General features: G+C 43.8%; 1 protein-coding gene and 1 long non-coding RNA gene across 6 annotated transcripts; one reads left to right on the forward strand and one right to left on the reverse strand.

The window, feature by feature from the left end:
- The first annotated feature begins 1,490 nt into the window (after nucleotides 1–1,490).
- PGAP4 (post-GPI attachment to proteins GalNAc transferase 4) lies at nucleotides 1,491–16,989 on the forward strand. 4 transcript variants are annotated; one of them, XM_063320684.1, is made up of 2 exons: nucleotides 1,491–2,026; nucleotides 11,900–16,989. In XM_063320684.1, the coding sequence occupies exon 2, from the start codon at nucleotides 12,018–12,020 to the stop codon at nucleotides 13,203–13,205; it is 1,188 nt and encodes a 395-aa protein (XP_063176754.1). In that variant the 5' UTR covers nucleotides 1,491–2,026; nucleotides 11,900–12,017; the 3' UTR covers nucleotides 13,206–16,989. The 4 variants fall into 4 exon arrangements, with proteins under 4 accessions (XP_063176754.1, XP_063176755.1, XP_063176756.1 ...); XM_063320685.1 differs by lacking the exon at nucleotides 1,491–2,026 and adding an exon at nucleotides 2,095–2,556; XM_063320686.1 differs by lacking the exon at nucleotides 1,491–2,026 and adding an exon at nucleotides 2,095–2,517.
- On the reverse strand, nucleotides 3,639–21,932 carry LOC134508716 (uncharacterized). 2 transcript variants are annotated; one of them, XR_010069131.1, is made up of 5 exons: nucleotides 21,629–21,932; nucleotides 20,165–20,374; nucleotides 6,385–6,538; nucleotides 5,639–5,757; nucleotides 3,639–5,523 (listed from the first exon to the last, which is right to left on the reverse strand). It is a non-coding gene; the product is annotated as an uncharacterized LOC134508716 (long non-coding RNA). The 2 variants fall into 2 exon arrangements; XR_010069130.1 differs by having other exon boundaries at nucleotides 6,385–6,584.
- Between the last annotated feature and the right edge of the window lie 322 nt (nucleotides 21,933–22,254).

Raw genomic sequence — 22,254 nt, forward strand, 5'->3', positions numbered from 1 at the left:
TCACTACTCACTCTCCCACACATATACTGACACAGAAGCAGAAAAAAATATTTTTTGTTCCTCACAAATTCTGCAACTCTAATCCTACAAAAAACATGCTAATGGACCTCTCAGGAACATACAATCTCTTTCCCACCTCCAGTACCCTCATCTACCTTTTTTCCTCTGTTCTGTTCCAGGTTCTATTGTGTTTCCAGGGCATCAATATTTGCAGGCTGAGAACATTCAAGCGGAAGGTAAAGTATGAATCACTGTCATTTATTGGTAGAAAAAGGAGTAGAGGTGGTTAGCAAAGGCTTTTGGAAAGCAAATCACCTGAGAAACTATGCTTTCTTCTACTGTCTTTCCTTATGTTTTCAGGGAGTAACATGCATCTAGGTGAACCTGCAGACCTTCCAGCGTGTCTCACCTTATCCTAGGAGAGAAGTCACTACTATGTGGTGCTTGGCTGTATTAATAGCGTTACTGTTCCTCTGGCTTTTGCCCCTTCATCCACATTGTGGATCCACAATAAGTAGTCTTAGGTGAGGATAGCTCTTGCCAGTTGTAAGAAGAATCACAGGCATGCATAACTGAGTTCCTTTGTTCGTGATGCTTATTAGAGGGAATAATATAAACTGACATGTTAAAAAACAAAAACATGCATCATGCTAGAAGCTTCGAATCACAGGACTGGGCTCTAGCAAAATTCTAGCTGGGCTTTGGCAGAATGTAGTGTATTACTGAAACAGCATAAGGGTTTTTTTTCTTTATTTTCTTCTTTTTTTTTTTTTCCCAGATTTTTCCTAGAAGTTAGAGAGGCCAGAGCCTGAAAATAGTTTAGCTTAAATATATGCATTCACTTTTTCTGGAGCTGCAGGCACAAAACTAAGGAGTTCTTACAATTCCTTACAATGAAAGACAGAAAACTTTCTTTGAGGAACATTTCAGGCAACTGTAGTTAGAAACAATTTGTATAAGTAAGTATTATGGTGACAGGGACAGAAGGTATGTGTGTAGAACAGGGAAATGGAACACAGACAAAAGGGGGAGGGGAAATGAGCAGGTCAGACACACCCTTGCGTGAGTTCGGTGTGATTTTTGGACCCTGAACAGCCTGATACAAATTTTGGCATAGCGGATGAGCCTCTTCACCTCAGTGAAGACATCTGTAATGAATTCATTACAGATTAATACAGCGAAAGCTAAGCATTTCTACATGTCAGGGTTGACATGCACATAATGCATGGTAATTCTGAAGCACTGACTGGTCTGGTGGTAATTCAGTAATGACAGTCTGCTGGTAATTATGGAGCACTGACTTTCCACTTGAGCGGCGGGGGGTGTGTGTGTGTATGTGTGATCTTTTTCTCCCCCAAGGAAGGCACCCAGATCTGGACAGCAGGCACAGGGCTGGAGCCCAGGAGGGCTGCCGGCGGGGGAGGGATGGGAGCCGCGCAGCAGGAGCAGGACGGGGCAGTGCCGCAAAGGCGTGGCCGTAGGAGCGGGTAGATACACCTGAGCCGTGCCTGGAGTGCATTGGAAATCCTGCCTTTGGCGGAAGGGGGCGGTTTGGGGGAGGTTTGTGCAGCCCTAGGGGACCGCGGGGCCCCGCAGCGCTGCCCGGGCAGCGTTCGGGGACCGCGGAGCCGGAACGGGGAGCCGGGGGAACAGGGGAGCCGGGCTGCGGCGCGGCCTCTGCCCCGGGAGCCCTTCTGGGGCGCCGGCAATTCGCCTTTCTCTTCTTAACCTGCTTTCACGCAGCTCCCCCCTCTCTGGTTTTCGCTTTCTCACTCTCGCCCGCTCCCCTTCCCCTCCTTCCGAGCATCTTTCCGCCGGCGGAGTCACATGTTTGGGCTTTGGTGCCTTTAATCCCACCCTCACCGCCCGAGAGGGAGGAGAAAAATTTGCGGGAGAGAAGTGAGCAACAAGCGGAGTGTCACGATAAGGCAGACAGCGGACCTGCATGGACGCCCCCTGCCCTCCCGGCCGCGGAGGCTGCGGGACCCCCCCCGAGGCGCGGGGCGAGGCTGCCCTGCGGGAAAGGGTAAATCTCCCGGCGCGGTTCGGGCCGTCCCGGGGGGGGAGGGAGGGAGGGAGGGAGGGAGGCGGGGGGCGGTTCTTTCTTCTCCCGCGGGGAGAGGGGGCCGTCCTCGCCCGGCGTGGCTTTGGGGACCGCCCGAGCGGAGGGTGTCGGGGCGTGTTTGTGGTCCGCGGGGGAGGCGGGCGAGGGGAGGCGCGGAGTTACCGGGTGACGGGCAGCGGAGGAGGACACGGTTCCCGGGGCTCGGCTCCTGTAGGTGAGGGAGGGGGTAAGCGGAGAGCCTCCGGGCAACGAGGAAATGTTTTGTGCTCGCTCTGAGGATGTGACTGTACGCGGTGACAAGCGGAGGAGAGGGTGGCCGGAGCCTGGCGGGGCCTAAAGAAACAGTCCATCCGTTAGGGAAGGTGAATGAAACTCTTAAGGAAACAAGAAAAAAAAAACCCATCTGGCTTCCGCCCTGTGGCTGGTGCCACCCAAAGGAGCCCTCGGCCAAGGTAAAAGCATGGCCAGTGTTTCTCTGGTCAGAAGTCCAGGTAAGGGGCTTGAGGACTGGGGACGCTGAAATACCATCTGCTGTTTTGTAAGGAGAGCAGAGAGCGGAGGGGGGGATCAGCTTTTTTTATCTAACACCCTCTTCTCTTTGACCATCATCACTAAGGTAACTGCTATTAATCCCAGTGCTTTAAGGGTCACCTTGTGCTACCTGGCAGCTCTCCCAAAGGGACAGAGGAGCACCTAAGAAACCCAAGGGCTGAAGTCGCGGACATTGAAAATTATAGTGAGGAAATTTGCAGCTACAAATCAGCAGATGGTGCAGCAAAAGATGAAACTCTATACCGCTGCACACTACAGGTTCATAGGCTGGCTTGCTCTCATACAGTTGCTGAGAAAATCATTTTATGTACAACCAATGGGCTGCCATAAAGGCACACCAGGTTCAGCAAGCATCTGCAAGCACAAAACCCAGGAGAAATACCCTCCTGCACATGTGGAGCCTGCTGCTTTCTTGTCTGTCCAACAAGGGTAATACTAATTATACAAAAGACTATTTTTCAGCTACTGTTTTTATCCCATTTTCTTCCCTTGGGGCTCAAACAGATCCCCAGTGTTCCCCATAACCAGGGCATCCCATTACCGTCCCTTTCCGTGCAGGATAAATGGTCTGTTTCATAGGTGGGGGGTTGGAGGGAAGGAAGCCTTGTGTATTCCTCGGACACAAGTGGTGAAGACAGAGAAAAGGTCAGCGGTGCTGTTTAACATTAGTAGGCAGTGTCTCTTCAAAGAGGAATGCTGCTTATCAATATGACTAGACATTTTTTTCTTTCAAACAGAGGTTAGAACCAGAATACTCTGGTTGTCACCTGGTACGGTTTTATGGTTTTGTTCTTACGCAGAGCTATCCCAGCTGGAAACTTACAACCTTATCAGCAAAGGCCTTTGTTCACAAAAATAATATCCTGTTTCCTTATTACTGTATTTTATTCTTTACATTCATAAATGAACAACAGTAAAGCTGCAACGTCTTCTGCATTTAGCAGCCATCACCGCATCTGTTTTCTTTCCCTTTGCCCTCATTCATATACCCACACCCCCAGCCCTACTGTCGCAGGTTAATTATTAAGGTTTTATTAATGGTTAAATGATGATCAAATTATAATAAATCAATGATTGAATGATAATTAAATGATAATCAAACCATGATTAAGCAATAATTGATAATTAAACAGTGATTTAACAACGATTTAACAATAATTGATCAGTAAGTTGAAATGGTACTTGAACAATGATCTAATTGATGATTTCAACAATGATTTAAATTATGATGGTGGTCAAACTCTCTGCTACTTACTACACTTCTAATACTTAAGCTATAGCTGGATATATAGATGTTAGCATACAACATACTTTTAGGCCTCCTGTAAAGTGTCGTTTATGTTGTTATAGACACCAAATGCCAGGTAAGGGGGTCTCTCGACCCCGAGGGGCAACCCCCTGCTCAAGGGGAGATCACCACTGTGCAGCCCACTGCCTTTCGGAGCTCAGCGGGCTCAGGGGGGCTACGGATATCTGTAGTGTAAAGTGACTGACTTGTACTCAGCCCCCGCTTTGGTGTACCTGCAGGTGTGCAGCTGCAGCAGTTGTAGTTCTGTCTAGTCCCGGCTCAGGACGTAACTCTTAGCTCCTGATAAGACGTGGCATAGACTCCGGTTCCTGATAAGACGTGGCATAGACTCCTCAGTTCCGGAGAAGACATGGCCTAGCACAGTTCTCATGGTTTGCCCAGCAGGGCTGATGGGTCGGTGGTGCCTGACCCAAAGTGCTGCTCACTCACTCAGAGCGGGTGCACCCGTCACACCTACCCAAATCACAGATACTCGGGAGCTAATTTAATCTGCACATTTCTCTTTCAGAGACTGTGAAATGGCTGGTTTCCTAGCAAGCCCCGAGGGTACAATGACATATAAAAATTGAACAGAAGAGCTAGGTATAAGGAGCTATTCTGCAAGAGCTGCACTGGAATACCTCACTTCTGCTGCTCCGGAATAGCTCCTGATAGACTTCTGCAAGACCGATTCTTCTTCATCCTTGTCTGTCAGATTGCTTTAATTTGCAAAGAGTTGCTATTACTTCAGCATACCACATTTAGTGGCCTTTTTTTCAATATTATTCCAGATATTTTACCTGTGTGGATTACTGGTGTGGTTAAACTATAAAATACTAGTTGTTCATGACAACAAAACCAGGCTGATTTGTTACATGTCTGGGAATAAGAGATTCCCTCCTATCTTTTATATTCTTAAACTGAAGATCCACTAAGGTAGAAATTGCATCTTGCTGTATTTGTGTACAGTATCTTGTGTGCAGGGGCCTTGGTCTTATTTTAGCAAAAGTCTGTGACACGAGGAGGTAAAATACCAATTATCTATAGCACCTCTGATGAGTCAATGCACATTTAGCTCTGAGATTCCAAGAGCTGACAGCAAAAGGTAATAGCTAGTGCAATTAGTAGCAGCAGCTTCGTCTAATATGTTTTTTCTTTTTTTAACAAATAGGGATGAAAATTTTATACTAAAGCACAAGTGAGCTTAAACCAAAATCCACGTTTAAGATTTTGGAGGGCTCCAGGCAGATCTCTGGAAAGTATGCAGCAGTTTTTATACAGATCATTATCAAATTCTCTATCCTTTTTTTTACCTCTGGCACAAAAGAAAATGTACATTCAGACAGATACAGATTGCATAATTAATTTTAGCACATGAAGCCACGCAAACCTTTGGTGTCATCTTCTAAAAGACAGCTCCTCACAAAACTCCTTGCCTTAAGTCTCTGTCTTAAGCTGTTATTGCAGAACTCTCTTTTCCAGGCTGCTTTCCACTCGCACTTGCTCTGTGTACTGACCTTACTGCTTGATAGCATCGGGTAAGAACGTTGCTTTCCCGTGACACTGCATAGCAGGGAGGCAGCCAGGTGAACGTCAGCAGGTGTTGAGAGTGGGCTCTCTTCAGATGTATGTGACAGAGGAAAATTAATACACATGAGAAGCAAGACAGAAGTTGGGGACATAACTTAATATACATTCAATTCACAGCTTGTTTCACTGTGGCATAGTTTTACCTTCTCGGTTCAAGGGAAATGGAGAAAGTATCTTCCAGCTGCCACATCCATGTACCTTGCCTGTTAGTTCAGTAGCTTTCAAACTGTGGTCCCTGGATTTCTAAGGATTTATGAACAACCTGTAAAAGTTAACTACAGTTAAATGAGAAAAGCAGGCCAGCCTATCAGTAAATTTACATTCAGGATGCAATTCTGCAGTTTCTGGGGTTTCCTAACTGCACAGGGGTAACTCCCTGCATATCTGTGCATTTTCGTGTTTCTAATAGTGCTTAAATTCCATCTGGTTGGACAGAAAAAGTTTTTATGTTCATTGACAGGCTCTGAGGAATGGCAGATCAAAACAGATGTCTGTGCCATTGATTTCTATTTCTTACACCACATAAGTCCTGCAAAGAGCCAAGTCCGAACGCTCTCTCCCTCCCTAGCCACTTCTCTTGCGCTTCAAGCCATCATTAACCCATTAGACTGTAGCAGTGTTATGCCATTTAGTACATAGACCATACGAAACAAAAAGTAAAGTCTCAGGAGAACTGAGCGATTGTGTGCATCACCGGCAGCCCTGGTCTTTGCCATAGCAGGAAGCATATTAGGTGAAAGTTAAATGAAACAGCCTGGCTAATTTGACATTCATTGTCTAGAAACAACATAATGACAACTGCTTTAAGCAGTGCTTGAAGTAAAAGAGGGAAGAGAGATATTTGGTACCTGCTAGTAAAATAACGAAGGAACAACTGCAGAGCACTTACCATTAAGATTCTGCTGAATGTTTTTAGAGGCACAGCCTTTGCCAAGATAGTTTGTATTTTCTAGGGAGCCCAAATCCCACTTTGGCATCTAAGTGTAACGACCAGATCTGTGAATGCTTGGCTTCTGCCAGGCAGCGCTGTTCTCGCGGTGATCCTGAACACATTGCAGAAATATTATCTGGCACCTGACCTACTAAAAGCTGTCAGAAAACAAGAGGAATTGCAGATGAGAAAAGCTGGCCATCTCGTCCCGTAATATGTATCAGCTCATGGTAGGCACCTCAGGTTTTGGAAGCTGAGGGTATCTGTACACAACGGTCAGCTGTCAGCATGCATACATGAAACAGAAGGAGATCTATATGGGTCTTTGCGACTTTGTGAAGCTTCCATCGGTTTCCTCAGATTCAAGCAGGAGTGTTTGCTGGTGCGCTAACAATATCACAGCCAAGACAAAGCTCTTGTCTCTGCCAGAGAGGATTAATTAATAGAGGAGCTTGGTCCTGAGGTTGCAGCTTGTCCACACAATGTTAGGTTGGGGCATAGAAGTGTTTTTTGCACAAAGGTTTCAACTTGGGATGCCACTACAGAATCAACAAATAAGTCAAAACTACAACTTGTGTGAACACCGTTACTACTACCACTGCTGTGGCTGAGCTGGAGACTGTAACAGCTGGCCTTTGTGTGATGTCTTCTGAGAGACTACCTTTGTTTCTCACAGAGATGACTATGGCTTCTGACCACCCGACTTCATCCAGCTGTTTGTATGTTAGGAAAGGAATGGCTTTTCCCATTGACACTGAAAACAGATGTAGCTAGGCAAAAAGGAATCATTTAATATTGTAATAATAAAGGAATAGTTACAGCTTTGGCACACAGAGTAGGCAATAGAAGACAGAGATGCCCTCTCATACATTAGCTACCTAGGAGCCTCCTCAAATTTCACAGCTTTGAAGCGTAGGAAGCTTTGTTCCAGGAATGCCAACCCCCAAGGATAACTCTGTGGAGAGGAGTTTGGAGCAGAGATAAAACCACCTTCTTGTTTAAAGCAGTAGCACAGCAGACAGTATTCTGCACCCCAAAGAGGGCGTTACTAATTTTTGTACTCTTCCTTAGTGTGAGCAGAGGTAACCTTTTCCTGAACAGTATAATTCAGACAAGTAATTAGAGGACTAATGAACATGGGAATGTAGATTTTGAACCAGGTGAACCAGGTTTTTCTTGAAGTGTTGTAGTTTTGGACAAATTGGTGAATGATGAGATGACAGATGCTCTCCACCACCTCTTGCTCCAAGGAGAGGAGAAGGAGAGATAAAGAGATTTTACAAGTTTAGAAGAAACTAAACTAATGAAATATTAATAATAAAATACAAAGGAAATAATGAAATAAATACAATATATACAAAACCATATCAAGCTTGGGAGCTTGATATATATATATAATGTCTGGGAAAAACCCATATATATATATACACACCCATATAAACCCATTATATATATATATAATGTCTGATATATATATATATAATGTCTATATATATATGTACATATAATGATATATATATATATATAATGTCTGGGGAAGTCCCAGACTGCACTCAGCGATGGGTGGGAACCGGATTCCACAGACGAGTCAGGAACCCACGGATCGGGATCAAAGGCAGATGAACAGACAGGGTCCTCCTCGGACGTCAGCCATTGAAGGAAGAGAGCTGACCCTTTGCTCCCTCGGTTTGTATACTGAGCAGGAGGCAGATGGGATGGACTACCCTGTTGGTCAGTTTTGGGTCCCCTGTCCTGTCCGCTCCTCCCCGCAGGTGGGACCCCTCCACGCTTTTCCCCTTCCCACCCTCCAACGGGGCAAATAATGAAATTAGCTGACCTTGGTTGTTATGGCAATAGGTATAATAGAGTAATACCATTCCTTGGCATGAACTATAAACATTAAGAACTATAAACTCTGAGAACAAACAGTTTCTGCACAACATGCTGTTAATTTCAGAGAGTTAGAAGAGGCTAAGCTAAGAAGTAAAATTACTGAACAGAAAATTGGTTCTGTTTTACCTCAAACCAGGACAGGAAGGAATCTTCATCATGAGGATCTAAGTAAAGAAACAAGCTGAATATATAGCTTTATATCACCATAGCTTCTAAACATGTTTAAACAATGGCTCAGTTCTACACAGAACATATATAAAAGTGGCCTCCACTTGCAAGTATTTACATGGATGCAATGTTGTTACTATTCAGGATTCATACAGGGCTTTTTAAAGCACTATAAAATCCAATTCTGATTCTTGCTTTTCTCCTCAAACTTTATTTTTCTATCAGAAATGCCACTTAAATGCCTAAAGAAGAACAAACAACATTTTTTTTTCCCTCCTAAAAGGGGAAAAAAATGAAAGTGACCATACTAACCGCTTCTGAAAACAGAATAGCTTCTATAAAATCAGAACCACCCTAATAACTAGAAAACAGTCTGACCAGAAACTCTGGATTCAGATAAAATCAAACTTTGCCTCTGTAGAAGCAATACATTTCTATTTAGATTTGGAATTTTCAGGTTGCCAGTGTTAACAGCCAAAGAATGGGGAGGGGGTCAGTGTCTCCCCTCTTGTCTAGATCCTTCAGCTTGTTTTTGGCGGGAACTAGAGTATTTGACCCACTTTAGTAAGTTGCTGACCATTTTTAGCCTCTGTGGTTCTTCCACTACTCAATGAAAGCTGACTTTTCCTCTGCAAATAAACTGATAAAGAGCGTGGTTGTTACTGTGAGTACTAACAGCCCAGGCAGCAGAGGAAGATCTGGAGAGAAGCAGAAGTGCCTCTTTGATGGTTGTTTTCCTTGAGGTGCTCTGAGTTGCGAAACCAGAGTACGAGGTGTAAGACCTTGAGTTGTGTTCCTGAGGAGGTGAAGCCAGGGTAAGTCAGAAAGGCTTGTGAAGATGACACGGGGACCTGCGCGGCTGGCTTACGGTGCGCTGTGCTGCTTCAGAGTTAGCTGCTCGGCGGCACGAAGTCCCGCCGGCTGCAGCTGCATCCTCCCGAGAGGGTGGCGCTTCCCTGCACCACCCCACCGCGGCCTGTAGGTGGAGCCCCAGCACAACGCTCCCAGCAGGCGGGGCCGCGGGGCGGGCCGCGGGCCCACAGCCGGTCAGGCCGCCGCGGGGAGCGGGGCAGGGCCTGCGAGGTGGGCCCGACCCTCGAACAGCGCGGGCTGCAGAAGGGCGAGGCCTCGGGCCGGCTTGCCTTTGATTCCTCTCGGGAGGATGCAGCCCCCACAACCCACCGGGCCACCCGGCAGCTGTTCCTGCTGCTGCAGGGAAAACGCGACGCTCATTTCCCCCTTTTCAGTAGAAGACAGTATGAGGGAGGAGGCCTCTTCCTTGAGTGGGAATTATTAATCCTTCAGTGTGCATCCCAAGAGCTACGGAGCTCACTGCAGGCTCGTAGTTTTTGTAGCTCAGATCTCCAGCATAGCTGGCAGATGGAAAATAAGTTTCTTTACTCCCTGAGAACTAAAGTACCGTCTAGCGTTTCTTCATCTCCTTTTCCCACTGTGGTCCTCACTTTCAAGCCTGGAGGCTGACTCAGGGACAGTGCCAACAATGCTGCTGGCATTAAGAGGAAGACCAAAAGTATGCCAGTGTGAGTTGTAGAATATGACTCTGCATTTGTGTGTTCCCTTAATGTTTGTGACTGATTAGCAGGAAATAAGAAAAAGGAAAGCCCAGGATTTTGTATGATTAAGTGAATTTACATGCCAGGTCTTTGCATCTGATGGATTTCAGGTCTTCATGTCCTCAATCATCACGGCTTGAATCTGCTGGCTGAAATGTAGCCGTCACCTTTAAGGTCTTTATGAGGTCCACTGTTGCAATACCATGCAGTCTCTGTGAAACAGGACTGTGTAATCACAAACAAAAGAAAAAAAGAGTGGGAAGACCCTGCAGATTGTCGTGCATTGTGTAAATTAATTACACTAAATCTTTGAAGCCTCGTGTTTTTGTGAATCATAAGATAGCACAACACTGATGCCACAGTCTAGCCAAGGATGGTTTGAGATTTCACAGCATGAAGTGCTTGGTCTCTAACTAGTATTTGGAATAACTCTTATATATTTTCCATTAATGTTAGTAAAAGACCTTTCACACAAGATTGTCAGATTCCCACATGGAAATAGGAAGCGGTTCTCTTAATGGTAAATACAGCAAATCTGTGACTACGGTAATGAGGTCAGTTTTGAAGTAGTCCCAGGATTAGACCCTGCTTAGTGTCCTCTGAGTCATTTCTTGTAGATGATCCATTCTTTTGAGACAGAGAAGAAAAGCCACAGCCCTGATTTCTTTCCATCCACACGATTGCTCAGGCTGCTTCAAACAACAGTGCAGAGAAGGAAAAAGGGTAACATTTTGTCCTGGGAGCACCATTTGGTGATCAGAACTTGATGAAGGAGAAGGTTAAAAATGGGAGAAACTCTCCATTGAATGGGGCACAGTCAATCAGCTGTGGGGGTACAAATAACTCGGTTCATAAGGAGAGGGAATGGAAAGTATAAGGAAGAGTCAGACAGCAGATTAAAAAGGGAAATTTCTGGCACAGCAGAATTCATCTGAAAAGACTAATTGCCCTGATTTTGTGTAAGCTTCCAGCAGCCAGGCTGTTAGGCGTTCATGGCAGCCCAGAGAAGCAGAACAGAAAAGCCAAACATGGCAAAATCTAATTTTTGTGAAGGTGGATGTTTGCTTAAAGTATGCGTGTGTGTGTATAAAAATGTATATATATATAAATAAATGTTACAGTTTTAAATTAAAGGCATATAATTTTAAATTAAAAACTTTTAAATAACAAATATGAGTCAATGGCTCAATTGCAACTTGTTAATTTTGCCGTGACTGTGTATTTTACAGGGTCTAGAGAGGAGGAGACAACTGATAGACACACATATTACACTTAGCGTACACGTGGCTTTGGTGAAGTAAATTTGGTATCTTTGTTATCTGGCTTCACACTATGGGGAGTAAAGTGAAAAAGCGTGGGGTTGGAAGCATGTGAGCAACAGAAGGGAAGCACGTGTCATTCCACAGAGGTAAAAGTTTGTCTCTCAAATATTTGCTAGGCTAAGATAGAAGAGTCTTGGCTCTGATTCTTGGCTATGGCCCAAGTCTTACTGTGTCACTGCGACCAGATCTAAGTTCTCCGCCTTCAACAGAGACAGATTTCCACACATCCCATATCCACATTGCCTGTAACAATGTGCACACGTGCACAGTAACAAATACAACAAAGTCCTATCTAGCTAAGCCAGATCAGAGATCCTACATGCAGAAAAGGTCTTAGGGGCACTTTGCTGGAAACTAACTTTAGCTCATCTTTCTTCAACCTCCCATGACAATTCTGTGATGCCCCCACCTGAGGGACTCCTCAGGGGGCTTTTATTTTGGCTTACTTGGTGACTAGCCCTCAGCTTTCCATTTTCTCAAATCACGGTCTTAATTGTCTTTTTTCTTCTTCTCTAGGCTTGGGCAAATTGTGCACGTTTGGCAGCCACTGCCCCTTGCAATCCAGGGAGGATACATCACAAGTGAAGGAATGAGGGCATGAATAGAGCACGGGTGCCCTCCTTCTGCAGGAGCCATGTTACACCAAGCCTGGCAGCTCTATGGGAGGTGGTGCCGTTGGTCCAGTCCTTTTGTCCATCTCCTCACACTGACTGTGGTGACGTTCGGTGTGCTCACACCTTTGATTTGCCACCGGCTCCTCCACTCTTACTTCTATTTGCGGCATTGGCACCTGAACCCCATGAGCCAGGAATTCCTGGAGCAGAACCAGCAGGAGGGCCAGGCTGCCCTCCATTACTTTGAGCAGCTGCAGGTACCAAACGCCTCCGAGGCCGCTGGCAGTGATGCCTTCCAGCCCTTGCTGCTGGTCACCATTATCACTGTGCAGAGGCGGAGTGATTTCCACTATGTCTTGCAAGTGGCCTCCCGTTTCCACCGCCTTCTCCAGAAATGTGGTGCACGCTGCTGGAGCCACCGTATCCTCCTCTGTAATGTGGAGTCAGATCCCAGTAGCCATCAGGATGTCAAGCTGCTGAGCAGCTTCTTTCCTATGGTCAGTCGTGATAGAACTGGGGAGAACCCTGACCCCAGAGTGAACCAGTTTGAGAAGGAGAAGCAGGACTATGTCTTCTGCCTTGAGCAGTCACTGTTGGCATACAACCCAGAATACATCCTCATAGTGGAAGATGATGCTGTGCCAGAGGAGGAGATATTTGCTGTCTTGCAGCACCTCCTGTTGGCCCGGTTATCCAAACCATACCTCAGAGATGCACTCTACTTCAAGCTTTACCATCCCGAGAGGCTTCAGCACTACTTCAACCCCGAACCCATGAGAATCCTCGAGTGGCTAGGTCTAGGCATGTTTCTGGGGCCCGTGCTGAACTGTGTGTACTCCTGGGCGACTGGGCGCCCCAGCCTCAGCTGGCCCATTGTCTTGTTCTTTGCTTTGTACAGTATGGCTTTGTCAGAGCTGGTGGGACGGCATTACATACTGGAGCTGCGCCGGCTGGCCCCCACCCTATATAATATCATGCCGGTCACCGAGTGCTGCACGCCTGCCATGCTTTTCTCCGCTCCTTCTGCCCGCCGTGCCTTAGGTTACCTGAAGGGGCTGCACTGCCGTCAGGGTTTTGCTAAGGATATTGCCCTCTACTCGCTGCTGCGCACTAAGGGGGAGAATGCCTACGTGGTGGAACCCAACCTAGTCCGGCATGTGGGAATGTATTCCAGCCTTCGGCTGAACGACAACCCGAAGCTGCTGTGATCTGTTCATGCCTTTCCAGACTCAAAGCCCACAGAATTTGCCTCTGGGCAGAGAGACAGTGTGCAAACTCAGATGTTGTGCTGCTCACACTGGTTATCCTGTGCCTCCAGGTGGAAAAAGAGTAACTCTCTTAAAAAGAAAAAAAGTTTCTTAAAAAATAAATTTATGTTCATGCAGACCTTATTTAATATGTACTTGGAACTAATCACCATGCACCCATTGCGATGGGGGACTGGAGGATTCCAGTTGAGGGTTGTGGATTATCCACTCTCCTTAATCATTCTTAGGGAAAAAGCACTCACACCAAAATAAACAGCTATACTGCCTGCTCTGCTTTACATTGCTTACAGAAATCCTTACCTTAGGGCAACAGAAATGTTGGACAAACTGAATGTTTCAAAATTAAGCTACTGAGGAGAAAACCCCTTATTTTCCCATTCTTAATAAGATCTGATCTCTGACCTCTGTTTCGAAGTTGTGGTTTTGAGCAGATCTTTCAAAAGCAACAGTGGTTTATGTGAACATTCCCACAAATTTCGCCTAGATTCCCCAAATTTTACAAAGCCTCTATTTGTTACTGTCTCCCCCTACAAATCCTAGCTGCATCTCCACCCTTCCCACTCCTTTTTCTTGGAACAGAGGCTCTTAAAGCCTCTGCTGCTTTGTTAAAGGTCACCTCTGAAGGTAGGAATAAGAAAACAGAGTAACAGCCATTAACAGAATACCAGATGTGACACAGACAGCTCACAAATGCATGTTTTCATTGCTAAATTATAGCCATTATAAACAATATAGGATGACTACTGCGTTGGTTGTTATCGTCACTTGTAGTGGATCCAGGTCGTTAAAAGAGGCCCTATCAATTGCAGACTGGACTTAGACATGCAACATGAATTTATCTTGACTTCCTATCAGCACAGAGGCAACAGAAAAATTAGATCAGGTGCTGCTATTGTGCGGGATCCTTGTTTCATTTTGGAGCTGTGGTTCACAGCTCAGCCTGAGTGGTTCGTTCACTGCTCCTGGCAGCAGGCAAAATATCCATGGGAAACAGCTAGCTGTTCATAGACACAAGCAACAACAGCACAACGCATCAAGGGGCCGCTCTGATACTGACCCACTAACTAAATGTGCTCTGGTGGTTAAGCATTTGGGAGAGGAACTTTGTACCACAGCTGTGGGCGCAGTTAAATATAAAACCATGCAGATGACAGAGATCACATACAGAATCAAAACGGGCACCAAAATGTTTATGTCTAATGAAAAGCCCACCTGGACTTTAGTGGGCTTTAAATCAAATTCACTTAGACGTGGAGTTTGGTTGAACTGTATTTGAAACCATATTCCTAGCTTTGGAATGAACTAAGTACAGTATCTGTGTCGAGTTTTGGTCAGTGGGGATTTAGGTTTTTGGTTTGGGTGAAGGAAGAGCTATAATTGTCTCTCCCAAGTGATTTATGCCTTAAGCTCTTAACAAGTCTGGCTGTGGATGTGAAAGACATAAAACTCCTGAGAAAGGAAACCAAAGAAAAGTTCCAAACCTCTGGTTGTCAGTGGGTGACGGTATCAATTACACAACACACATGCCTAATTCAAGTTAGCCAATTAGAAATGGCTTCACAACACAGCGCAGTGCTTTGCGCTCTTAGTAATCAGCTGGAATACTTCTGTAACACCTTTGAAAATCAGATGTGAGTAAAAACTGCTTGTGTATCTCACATCACTCTGAAGGCAAAACACCTTTGTCAGAGGACAAAGGAAAAATTGCACAGGCAGAACCCGTTTATTCCCAGCTGCTGAAAATCCCAAAGATACCAGAGTGGTCGCACTGTGGCAGCGGGGCAAACCTATTCTCAGGCTTTACTATGATATGGTTAAGATGGCAGGATTTGGGTGTCATTGTATATTTACTCCACTAAGTGCCTGCGTGTGTGAGGAAATACAGCTTGTGTGTTTATGCATCTTCAGCTGTGAATGTTTCCGTGCGGTGTGCTTTCTCTTCACTCTTTTTCTATCTTCGTACTATACAAATCCAGGACAATGGAGGGTCCATTCATACTCATTCTTGCAAAGGAAATCTCACAGCAAGGTACAATAAATGGGACAGGGAAAGGAAGAAGAAAGGAAAAGGTAGAAAGAAACCTTAGAAAAGAAACCAGCTAACGATATGCAGTTAATAAATGTTTTGCTGTGGGAAATGATTTATCTGTTTGTCTCTAAAGTTATTTTTCTTGTTTGCTCAGTAGTACTTTATTTGTCATCCCAGAAGTCCGGGGGAAGTCAATAATTTCAGTGAGCTTCGTAGCTGAAAATTAAAAACATGAATTTGCAGCATCCCTTCTAAACTAGAAGACAATTTTCAGGGCATAAGGAGTGAGGGAAATTGACCGGGACACCAAACAACACTCAGAGGGCCTACAGCTTGAACCCGACTATGAGAGAGTTTCAGATAAACCCGTTGAGAACAAACTCCTTTGTGCAAGGAGCAGGTTAATAAATTCTTCATGTCCTTCTGGAATAATTTCCTTAAATGCCCAATTCACCTTTACAACAGGGGTGCTTCTTGCACTGAGCCTGCTGGGGCTGTTTCTGAATTTCTCAGGTACTTGCTCAGTGCCCACCATGCCAATGTGGGGTCTCAGGTGAGTGTTCCTTCTGCGGCCACCTCTGAACTTTCACAAGCAGATTGATTTTTCTTTCTGTTTTCTGTGCCACGTTTTATTAGAAATGACAAGTCACAGAAGTGTACTTTGCCCTTGGAACAGAAAATGGGAGGTTACTGTGAGTTCTTAAGTCCTGTTGGATTTTGTTCCGCAATTTGAGCTAAAAACATAGTCTCAAACACACAAGCCTTTTCCGTCTATCAGGGGAATGGAGCTGAGTTGCTGTATCTCAGGCTACGTAAGTTTAAGGCCTAACATTAAATCCTTGAAACGTAGACTTAAGAGTTTGGTTTTACTCACATTAAAACAAACTTCATGACTATTTTTGAAATGAACAATACAGATTTTCTTGGGTGTTGCTTCATTCCCAGTAGTTTGGAGATTATTTTTTAATGCAGCAACTACTGCTTGCACAAGAGGATTCTTTCTTGACAAGCCAGACAGCAGGACTCAAGGCATTACTGTCCAAGAAAATTCAGGGGAAGTTATTAAACTAAACAAAAATTACCTTTGTTTCCAAGGCATGTCCAACATAAGCATGATTCCGTCAGGATACAAAACATGAATTCATCGGTCTCTATTATATTAGAAGCCAAAGAGGATTTTCTAACTACCGCTGTAGTAGTTTTCTACATGTTTTCTGGCAGTTTTCTAGTTAGCATTTCTAACTACAATCAATGTTTTAGTGAGAAGGCACTGCGTTTGAAGAGAGAACGAGAAAGCCTTCCTCTCAGTTGTGAGGAGCTGTGAGTCGCCAGACTGGGTATTTCAACAGCAATTCGGCTGGATGCAGGGTGAATAACTTTTTTTCTAAAGATATTTACAAGCAAACTTTCTACCAAATAAAAAACCCTTTCTATTAAAACTCTATTGTCTCTTCCTCCTGTATGCCACTGTTTTTTTTCATGACTAGCAGATCCATCTCTTTTCTTACTATATTTGACTAAGAGACTTCGGTATTTATGCATCTGCATGCATCTGCATGGATGTAATAATTTGGATCCTACAACAATTCAGGTTGAAAAGGACCTCTGAAGGTCCCTGGTCCTAAATTCCCCACTCAAAGCATGTCTTATTAGACCGCATTGCTCAGGCCCTTCTCCAATCAAGTACTGAGGCATCTTAATGAGGACCTGAGAAATTAAGCTCTGAGTGCTGGAATTTAACCTTAGTATACTTTTGTATAGAAAGGCTATATATTTCACAAAATAAAAAAGGTAATTTTCTGTGGGAGACAGTTGTAGTTACAAAGGCACTGGCAGTTTCTCTCCTGAACTTAAGAGTTTCTTTTTGTGTATTTCCACACCAGCTTTATAGATGCTGTATCCAAATTCAGCAGATGGTAGGGTACAACATATGGTTCTGAATAATCTTTAGTATAACATACATCTGCCAAAAATGCATATAGAATTAGGTAGTCATGCGCTGTGCTTCTTCACCTCATGTGTGTTTGTTGCTAGAGTGACTTCATTTCCACAGACTCTGTCCTGACAGCTCATGCTTTGAGAGGATCTGCCACACCAGCCAGTTTATTTGCCCACCTATAGGCCAAGAGTCAGCAATATCAGTGTCCATTCCAAGACTTTGTTCTGCATGTCGAGATATGAATGCCACATTCCCAGATGTGTGATTTTTAAATGTTGATGAAGAAAAACAGTGCTACACGTTCTTGCCCTGTTATTAAGCCTCTGGCCAGCGATGTATTCTTCAATGCCTACTTTCTCTTTGAATTTCTGCCATGGTGTCCAGTGTTCCGCCAGCAGTGCAGAAACCACTTCTACAATGGTCTTTTCATCAAACTGGCGCACTTCAGACATCTGCTGTAGTTTGTATTTTGCAAATTGTATGCCAACATTAACATGCGGCCCCTAAGTGTGCTTTTTTGAGGGACTATGTGCTGCTTAGATAAGCAGGTAATAAACAGTTAAGTGTCTCCCATTATAGCAGCCAGTTGTTTGCCTACTTGCTTTTTGAAAAACAAAAAGTCAACAGAAAGGCATAGAGACCAGTGTCATTACTGCATTTATCTTCATGTCCTGTTACAGCTATTTTACATAGCCCAGAAACATTGCCACTGGCAACCTGATCTTAAAGTTGTATCCTTGTTTGCTATCCCCGCTATTGAAATTACTACAAAGATTTGGATTTTCAGAACAGTTACATGGTTGCCTGTTTTGTAAGAGTTCATAACAGTTTCATAATGTTATGTGCTTGCCTGTTTTTCATTCCAAGTCATGGTGTTTGTTGCAGCCCAGCTTTAAGGTGCAAAGAACGAAGAGCAGTCTCCTCTGTGCTCTGTGTGGGCCTGAGACAGTCCTGCCCAAGACCCTCCATTCCCTCCCTGATGTACGTGTCCACAGACACTGCTGTGGAGCCAGAAATACAGGACATTTCTTTCAGTGGGGTTAAAGGCCAGGCGCTCTGCATTGGGGGTGAGGGCTGTAGATGAATGGGGGAAAAAAACCCCACTTAATAAACAATAGCTCTGATTAGATAGGGATGAACAAGCTGGACTTTGAGACAGTTAAGCAAGACTGCAGAGTACAGAAAACAGGAAACATCCAGCACAGTGCGGAGGGGTGAGGAGGAGGCAGACTCCACTCAGCTCAAGTGTGCTCTGATTAGACTTTAACCCCATCACGCAGGCAGCACTCTCTTGGGACGCACAGAGCCAGGTGTTTTTCATGTGGATGCATATTATACTCAAACATTCTTCCAGCTTGCACTGTATTTTTCCATTCTGTTTCAAACCCTGCTACAGGCCTGACCACATGCAGAAGTGTTGATAAAATTAATAGTACTTCATTTACTGAAGTGCAGAAGGAAGCTTTAACTTTTTCTTTTCTTTTTTGTGACCGTGTAATCTCTGAAATTGCTTCATCCATTTCTTTCTTTTTCATCTTTCTTTCTCAGATGTACTAGTTTGTCTCTCTTTACATTTACTTACTATTTTCATTTAAAATGCTAGTTAATATGAGCAAAGGCAAAATCAGTATCAGAATAATACTTCTAGAAACACAGAGAAAAAACACAGTCATCAACCCAAAGAAACACAAGCAATTCTGAAATATTTACCCATTGTCTTTAAACTAGGCTTGCTAGTGATTTTAAAGTACTTAATCCAGTAACAATCTTCACTCAAAACTTCAATACAGAACTGACAGCTCCTTTGACAGCAAGGTTGGATATAACGAGGACAGCAATTAAATTAACTTCTACTATGAAAATCCAGTACTTGCATTGTTAAACTCAAGAAAGCAAACCCACAAATTAAGACCTAAATAATAACCCGACACCTGTAAATACAGTTCTTAGTGGTCTTTAACATTTTTAAATGTATACTTCTGTCAACTTTCAGATGGAAAAGTCAACATCAGAAAAATCTCCAAGCCATTCAAATACAAAATTCACATATGGTGTGCCACGTTTTTGAGAGAAAATGCTAGATGCTTGTGTTTTAACATTATCCATCTCTTTTATAGCTGACCATCATTTTCTGGTTCCATGCTATAGAAGGCACAACAACGAACATTTAAGCTCTCTTACTACTTATGCATCTTGTTTGCAGTGATGTTTCAAACAGAGATTTGAGTGAGCTATAGAGATTTTCATATTGCAAGACTGTTTATGTCAGCTTCCTCAATAACGTATAAAAAAAGCCATAATCCATGCAGAAAAACTTCAATTACTGTATTTAGTTAGATATGTATTTAAGCAATCAATTCTCACACACCCAAAATTCTTAAAAAATAGTTAGTAATTCTTCCTCTATATAAAAGATTTTTCTTTTCACTAAAAAAGTGGATCTGCAATCACTGCAATATTGTGTAAAATTATTTTTAAGAATACCAATAACTGAAAGTACTTGTTCTTTAGCTCAGCTGCCCTCCCTTCCCATTCCCCCATCTTTATCCTCAGCCTGGGATCTTTGCAGTATTTTCCCCTTCCCATGCCGAAGGCAGAGGGGGATGAGGAACCCTAGGGAGGCAGAGAAGAGCTGGTTCTTCCTCAGGAATTGAACACCCACAGCAAACCCTCCCTGCATGGCCAGCCCTAACAAACTGCAGGTGAAGACCAACCCCACATACCACTGAGATGGGTGGGAACACAAACAACAGTGGATGCTCCAAAGGGTATCTGTTTCATGCTGTTACTGAGCCATTTGTCACAAAGTTGTTATCTGTTCCCTTTAACATTCATCTGCATGATCTCTGCCTCTCTTTGGCCCCTGCCTCCTGTTTTCCTGAAGCCCCCAAATCTGCTTCCTGACCTGCATTGTTATTCCTCTGAACACACCTTCCATGAGGGCTTCAGTGTTCCTCCCATTCCATGTCCACCAAAGATGTCCCAGTTTTCCTGTATTATTGAAGTCATGCTGTCCACAGCCACAAATTCAATATATGTCAAAGTAACGTCCAGATGTAGCCACCTCTACCAAGGGTGCTCACACCAGCAGTCTCTTGATAGCTACAGACCTATGGCTGCATCACATTACTCTGAAAAAGGCTTAAACAAAAAAAGAAACCATTCCAAAATTAGCTGGGTCACTGGAAAGCTGAGAGAGTTGGCAATGCTATGAATTCAAACACTAACTAAATGAAACAGGTTTACAACCTGGATAATATACCAATTTTGCTGTAGAATAATTAGTGCAGGCACTGATTTGATGTTTTTTATGGAGCAGGTTAGTTGCTTGGTTGAATGCGAGTACATTGCATTCCCTGCACGATGTGAGCTTATTTCTCTGACCATTTAAGGATGCATGATACCACTATAACCTAATTTTTAGAGGTATAAGTATTCCCAAACTTTGATTACATAGCTGTGATGATGAAAGTATATACTCTTTTCCAGTGTCTTTTTAATACCACTCTACGACTGATTTCTGCACAGCATGGTCAATGTCATGGTTCTGCATATTAATAGAACTGAACTTTACAGTGACATTATCTAGCATGGTTGCTCATTCAATATTCTTGCCTGAAAAGGCTCCCATTCCTAAATTAAGTTAAAAAGTTAACCATCATGTCCATTCACCTTTTTCCTCCTCAGTCCTCAGAATCCCTGCCAGGACCTGTAATCCTAGCACTTGAAGTGTTTGATATTGGCTCAGAAGGACTAGAAAGGCACATACTAGCCATTACCCACCTGGAAAATATATATATACATACATACACATATATATATATATACGCACTTCTGAAAGAGTTAAGAATGCAAGGTGGGCTGCAGGGAATTATCTAAAGCAGTTTCTAAATGTCAGACAGTATTTTTTTCAAGAAGACTCACACAGGTCTTCTCTAATAATCTGTCAGACCATATCAGAGATGACACTGGGAAAGAAACACCTCCAAATACTTTCCTACCTGCCGCAGCTTCTAAATGAACCAGGAATGTCAGGACTCAAACTCTGATTTTTCCTGTGGCCAAAATATTTTAAATCCATACTAGATGCCTCTGTTTGTGGTGGAGAAACTTTAATACACCATGGGGTTCATCTTTCTGCTAGGATGGGAGAAACGGAATATAAAACGAACATTGTAAAGCAGGGGAGGCTTTATGTCCATGTTATGTGCTACAGCATTCTTCAGCAAAAAGGTACGGAGCAGGACTGAGAATGATAAAGAAAACAAAACAATACAAACACAAAGCCTTCAATTAGACTGTATCCTCAGCTTTTTCAGAGGTTTCTCTGCTGACTGTCATGGAGTGCTACTGCTGGCAGCATTTAAGCTGTTACCATTTCCCACAGGCACTGACCTTGGCAGGCACCTCTAGAAGAGACAGGCTCAAGGAGGAAGCGCCCAAATGAGGACAGTGTTGCTCAGTGAGAGGAGAAATCAGATGTCTCACTGTGTCTATGTAAAGGCTAAAGGTATCGCTACATGAGCCAAACAAATGGAGAAACTACGTCATTCTTCAGGCAAACACTGGATCTTTGTGGTAAAGACATACTAATGTCCAAGGCCGCAGAACGTGTTGTTGCTGAGGGTATGATGTTTGCCTAACAGTCCCTGCGCTGTACTTCTCTCCAGGAGTACTGACCTGCTGGACGGGAGGAAAAAAAAAATCAAGCCTGTCTACTTGGATTTGGTGAATAGCTGTAGTGCCATTTCATATAAACTGGAATGCTACTATACTGGTTATAGACCATTAGCAATTTTCACAGAAAAATTTTGCTAAGCAACTGAGAAGTTTGTATGTCATTGTAATACAGATAGGTGTTTCACTGGGATTTTGGTGGAAAAATTTGGCTTGCACTTGTGCACCTCAGTGTGGGCATATTTCTTCTGATAACCATCATTGTCACAAATACACTGTATTAAAGGAAATCAGAACTTGCAGTTTCATTAACCCTGATACTGAAGCATCGCATTTTGCCTTTC

The sequence above is a fragment of the Chroicocephalus ridibundus genome, chromosome Z (genome assembly GCF_963924245.1).
Source record: "Chroicocephalus ridibundus chromosome Z, bChrRid1.1, whole genome shotgun sequence".
Lineage (NCBI taxonomy): Eukaryota > Metazoa > Chordata > Aves > Charadriiformes > Laridae > Chroicocephalus > Chroicocephalus ridibundus.